Source organism: Salvelinus fontinalis, chromosome 4 (genome assembly GCF_029448725.1).
Source record: "Salvelinus fontinalis isolate EN_2023a chromosome 4, ASM2944872v1, whole genome shotgun sequence".
Lineage (NCBI taxonomy): Eukaryota > Metazoa > Chordata > Actinopteri > Salmoniformes > Salmonidae > Salvelinus > Salvelinus fontinalis.
Genome location: NC_074668.1, coordinates 41,751,501 through 41,757,500, shown reverse-complemented (window position 1 = coordinate 41,757,500; position 6,000 = coordinate 41,751,501). Strand labels below are relative to the sequence as shown.

The following is a 6,000-nucleotide window of genomic DNA, read 5'->3' as shown; positions in this document are numbered from 1 at the left end:
ACCTTCGTCTCTCCCGAGCCCGTACGGGAGTTGTAGCGATGAGACAAGATAGTAATTACTAGCGATTGGATACCACGAAAATTGGGGAGAAAAGGGGATAAAAAAAAAAAACTAAAAAAAAGTATTAGAAATACATCAAGACACATGAAGTTGATTGAGGGAATGCTTAGAGTGTGCAAAGCTGTCATCAAGGCAAGGATGAATGAGTAGGTGTGTCCAATAAAATGCTAATTATTACTAATTATTAAATCATACAATGTGATTTTCTGGATATTTCATTTATTTATATATTTGATAAATACATTTCCCACATATATTTATATTTTATTGAAATATATTCCAATATATCATTTTTCTGTATGTGCGATTTACTCCTGGCTAAAGACAAACATACTTGGAAGAATGTGTGTGTGTGTGTGCGTTCGTGCGTGCGTGCGTGCGCGCATGTGGCATAAACTTTCTGAAAGGTGAAACGCCGCTTAAAATTATACTATGTTAAAAAAAATATATCGTAAGAAAACATGTTGTATAAACAACTGGACTTTAATTCTGTCAGTCGCCTTTATAATGAATGATAAGGCAAACAAATACACACACACACACATAGATAAAGACACAGGCTTTGTGGCTGTAATTTCACACATCCAGAACATAAAACTTTCAAAACAGAGGCATGATATTAACAATTGGTGTCTTATCAACTGCTGAAATACACAGCTTGCTTCTTTTCTTTTGCAGACCAAATAATATTTAAAATGTTGAGATAAGTAAAGAGTGAATAGCGCTTGCTTGCTATTGGCTCCAGGTGTGGCAACAAGCAGGACATGGTGGCCTTAGAGATGTGTGTGTTTTGTGGGGGGGAGCACTCAGTTGTGTGTGTGTGTGCGTGTGCGTGTGCGTGTGTGTGTGTATGTGTGTATGTGTGTGTGTGTGTGCGTGTGCGGTGGAGCAGAGCTCAGGTGATGACGGTGGGGCTGCGGCGTCCTGTCCTCTCATGGATGTCAGAGATCTTCAGGGCGATGGCAATGAGGGGACCCAGCACCGCCTGGGACACAGAACACACACACAGCTTTATACGCACTTTACACAAAGCACTAATACTGGCAATGGGGGGGGGGGGGGACCAAGCACCGCCTGGGACACAGAACACACACACAGCTTTATACGCACTTTACACAAAGCACTAATACTGGCAATGGGGGTAGGGGGGGGGGGGGGGGACCAAGCACCGCCTGGTATACAGACAGCACACACTGCTTCATACACACTTCACACAATACACACATTACTGCCACTACTTCAGGCTTTCTTTTCTAATGGAGAATGCCCATAGAGACCTTGAAAGGATGCACTACCACTGCTCATGTTCCAATAAGTGTACAATGTACGTGTGGTATTGGTATACTAGCAACATAGTTACAGCATACTCAAAATGCAGGACGGCCAAGGGACAGTGACTGAGAATATGTTAATCCCTTACGTCCCTGTGTAAAAGGCATTGAAGGTAATTAGTAGTAGTGGTAGATTATAAGCTTGAATGCAGTGGCACTCTCCTTAACTAGACAGCCCTAACCCCAGAGCCTTCTACACTACCCACATTGGTTCCTACTAAGAATCCAGTGTTGGGGAGTAGTGAACTACATATAGCTGTACTGTACAAACTTAATCAAGTATCTAAAACCAGCTTCAGAAATCAGGTGTATACTGTACTCCACCAAAACAAATGACAACAACAGCCTGAACATAAAAGCAAAAGCCCTCCAGTCTTACAGATAACTGTCCAACCAGACACCATAAATATCAACTCTATACACACTGAAGATACAGTATGGCAATTCTTTATAGGTTAAGTATTTAACAGCTGTTATCATTTCATGGGGTTTGTTTAGTAAGGGAGGACTCACCTCCAGTCACTAGTGAAAGTCTACAGACCCCTTTCACAGTAGTCACATTTTCTGCCTTAAAATTCATTTTAAAACTGGAATACATCGTTTTTCCCCCCAAACCGATCAACATATATGTGTTTTTGCATGTATGTTGATTGGTTGATTAAACCTATTCTACACAAAGATAAATAACATACATTTTTCTAAATGAATCCAATCTGTTAGTAGTTGGACTTATTGCACCCGTTACTGAGATGGTTGCTCCAGTTTAGATGATTTAGGTAGTCACATTAATCAAAATTCTGAATGCAGATTGCAGGTGATTAAAAGTTTAAATTGTTGGATATCCTCGCTCTGGCTGGATTCCAATAGGAATTACACATCATTTTGCCCACCATCATTATGTGACTTGCAGGCCAGGGGCCTCATTTATAAAACGGACTTACGATCAATTTTGATCTTAAGTAGAACTTACGCAGAAAACAACGTTTACGTAGTTATATATAAAACCTTACTTTGACGTGGAAATGATCTTATCTCTACGCAAAGTCTAGACTTGACGTAAGGGATTTTCATGTTGTTTATGTACGGCTATTCTTTTTATCCCTTGCCGTTTAAGGTCAGACCATTTCTTTTTCACATCAGTCACAGTTCTGTCTTGCTGCCCCACCTCGTTCACTGCAGCGGCGACACGCACCCAAGCTACCCGTTTGACTTTGTTTGTCAACCCACTATTTAGTCCACCGAAATAAAATGTTTTGCCTGTCTTCAATCTCCTCTACCATCACCGTGATCTCGTCTTCCAAAAAGTTTGCTTTTCTCTTTTGGTCCATGGCTATTCCTGACTAAACCCTCATTTGTGCTAGCATTCAATAAGGGGAAATCGCTGATTGTAAGGCACATTCAGGTGCCGTCAATTTTAAGTTAATTTGAGATTTATAGATCACAGGTGCGTAAGTTACAAATGGGCTTCTTAGAACCTGCGTAAGCAAGGTTTTTGTATGCTCAGTATCTTTAATGAATCGAACATAAGCACACCGTCGGGAAATGATCTTAAGACTAAGTTCAAGTGTAAATCTAATATTTATTTTTTTAAATGAGGCCCCTGATGTGGCCTGTAAACCAGTAGTTTCCTAACAGCACTGTGTTAGGGCAGGGGTTCCCAAACTTTTTCATTTAGGTCCCACTTCCAGCATTGGGGAATATTCCGGAGTGCACGCGCTACGTCTATTTCTATGGGCACAAGCACTGTACATGAGACAGACTGTTCACACCCCTCTTGTTGGTGGAAAAAACATTGAGCAGGCTTAAATCTTATTTCCTGCAATTTGACACATTGTGTCATGGGGTGCAGAGGCAATGTTGCAGTTTTACAGCAAATTGTCTTGCAATTCTTTACATTTTGCCATGTGTATTCGTGTGATATTTGAGTGACTCAAACATTACAACTAAATCTATTGGTTAAAAAAAACCTTGCTAAAAAACATTGGGCTAGTTAATCTGGACATTTCTGACAAGTTATAAATAGTTCTCTAAGGTATGTAATGACTGACATGACAAGAGGAACTGATGATGCACTACCCAATTTCAAATTGCACCTTGTGTATTCTACTATTACAACTTTCAAGACTAAAGCTGAAAGCTGGACTGAGTTACATTTTTTGGGGGGCGCCCAAACCACTGTGTTATGGTATAACTAGGCCCTCGAAGAAAGGCCTTATGATATACAGTATGTAATGTATTGTCATAAAGAGTTTAATTTTAAAGGCTAATAAGGCTGGTGGAACCGTTAATAAAGGGTTCTAGGATCAACCCTTCAAAGATTAAAAACGGTTCTTGGTAGAACCGTTTATAGAGGGTTCTAGGCAGAACAATTTACAAGGGGTTCAATGAAGAACCCTACATAGAAGGTTCTAGCTAAAACCCTCTGCAAAAAGGGTTCCCCTATTGGGACAAACTGAAGAATCCTATATGGTTCTACTCAGCACCTTTTTTTCTAAGACTCTAGATCCTCTGCTTAGTTCATGGGCCTGTAAGCTTGTAAATACAGAAAGAAACAGAAAGACCCTCTTATTGCCATTGCTGAGTTGTAGGAAACAAACACACAAACAATAACACACTCACGTGCGCACACACATATACACGCACACACTGTAATGTTATAGTACCTATCATAATGGATTCCAGTGTAAACTCCCTACCTGAGTTTCTCTGTTTTGTCTCTCGGGGTCTCTCTCTAAGCTCTCTGCATAGATCCGGACCGTGGCCCCGGCCCCTCCCCCACTCCCACTCAGACGGAAGACCAGACGGGATGCATCAGTGAAGACAATCCGCAGACCCTGTAAATAGACAGACCAGAGGCAGTGAGACAGGTAGACAGACCAGAGACAGAGAGACAGACAGACCAGAGGCAGTGAGACAGGTAGACAGACAGACCAGAGGCAGTGAGACAGTGAGACAGACAGACCAGAGACAGTGAGACAGGTAGACAGACCGATCAGAAGCAGTGAGACATAGACAGACCAGAGGCATTGAGAAAGGTAGACAGACAGACCAGCGGCAGTGAGACAGGAAGACAGACAGACCAGTGGCAGTGAGACAGGTAGACAGACAGACCAGCGGCAGTGAGACAGGTAGACATACATACCAGAGAGAGTGAGACAGGAAGACAGACCAGTGGCAGTGAGAAAGAGAGACAGACAGACCAGCGGCAGTGAGACAGAGACAGACAGACCAGAGGCATTGAGACAGGTAGACAGACAGATCAGAGGCAGTGAGACCGGAAGACAGACAGTCCAGAGGCAGTGAGACAGGAAGACAGACAGACCAGTGGCAGTGAGACAGATAGACAGACAGACCAGTGGCAGTGAGACAGGTAGACAGACAGACCAGTGGCAGTGAGACAGGTAGACAGACAGACCAGTGGCAGTGAGAAAGAGAGACAGACAGACCAGAGGCATTGAGACAGGAAGACAGACAGACCAGTGGCTGTGAGACAGACAGACCAGAGGCATTGAGACAGGTAGACAGACAGACCAGTGGCTGTGAGACAGAGAGACAGACAGACCAGAGGCATTGAGACAGGAAGACAGACAGACCAGTGGCTGTGAGACAGAGAGACAGACAGACCAGAGGTATTGAGACAGGAAGACAGACAGACCAGTGGCTGTGAGACAGATAGACAGACAGACCAGAGGCATTGAGACAGGAAGACAGACAGACCAGTGGCTGTGAGACAGAGAGACAGACAGACCAGAGGCATTGAGACAGGAAGACAGACAGACCAGTGGCTGTGAGACAGATAGACAGACAGACCAGTGGCTGTGAGACAGATAGACAGACAGACCAGTGGCTGTGAGACAGATAGACAGACAGACCAGTGGCTGTGAGACAGATAGACAGACAGACCAGAGGCAGTGAGACAGGTAGACAGACAGACCAGTGGCTGTGAGACAGAGAGACAGACAGACCAGAGGCATTGAGACAGGAAGACAGACAGACCAGTGGCAGTGAGACAGGAAGACAGACAGACCAGTGGCTGTGAGACAGAGAGACAGACAGACCAGAGGCATTGAGACAGGTAGGCAGACAGGCCAGAGGCAGTGAGACAGGTAGACAGACAGACCAGATGCATTGAGAAAGGTAGACAGACAGACCAGTGGCAGTGAGACAGAGAGACAGACAGACCAGAGGCATTGAGACAGATAGACAGACCGATCAGAAGCAGTGAGACAGATAGACAGACCAGAGGCATTGAGACAGGTAGACAGACAGACCAGAGACAGTGAGATAGGAAGACAGACCAGTGGCAGTGAGAAAGAGAGACAGACAGACCAGAGGCATTGAGACAGAGACAGACAGATCAGAGGCATTGAGACAGAGACAGACAGATCAGAGGCATTGAGACAGGTATACAGACAGATCAGAGGCAGTGAGACAGGTAGACAGACCGACCAGAGGCAGTGAGACAGACAGACCAGAGGCATTGAGACAGGTAGACAGACAGACCAGAGGCATTGAGACAGGTAGACAGACAGACCAGCGGCAGTGAGGCAGGAAGACAGACAGACCAGTGGCAGTGAGACAGACAGACCAGAGGCATTGAGACAGGTAG

At 44.3% G+C, this 6,000-nt stretch overlaps 1 protein-coding gene across 1 annotated transcript in view; it reads right to left on the bottom strand.

Annotated features, from left to right (window-relative positions):
* Positions 1–259: 259 nt before the first annotated feature.
* pgm5 (phosphoglucomutase 5) overlaps positions 260–6,000 on the bottom strand; it is a 40,368-nt gene continuing 34,627 nt past the window's right edge. Inside the window, exons 10-11 of the mRNA XM_055920200.1 lie at positions 4,088–4,225; positions 260–1,045 (exon numbers count right to left, since the gene is read on the bottom strand). Of these exons, the coding sequence (XP_055776175.1) occupies positions 956–1,045; positions 4,088–4,225 (228 nt within the window). The 3' untranslated portion in view covers positions 260–955. The remainder of the gene's footprint in view (positions 1,046–4,087; positions 4,226–6,000) is intronic.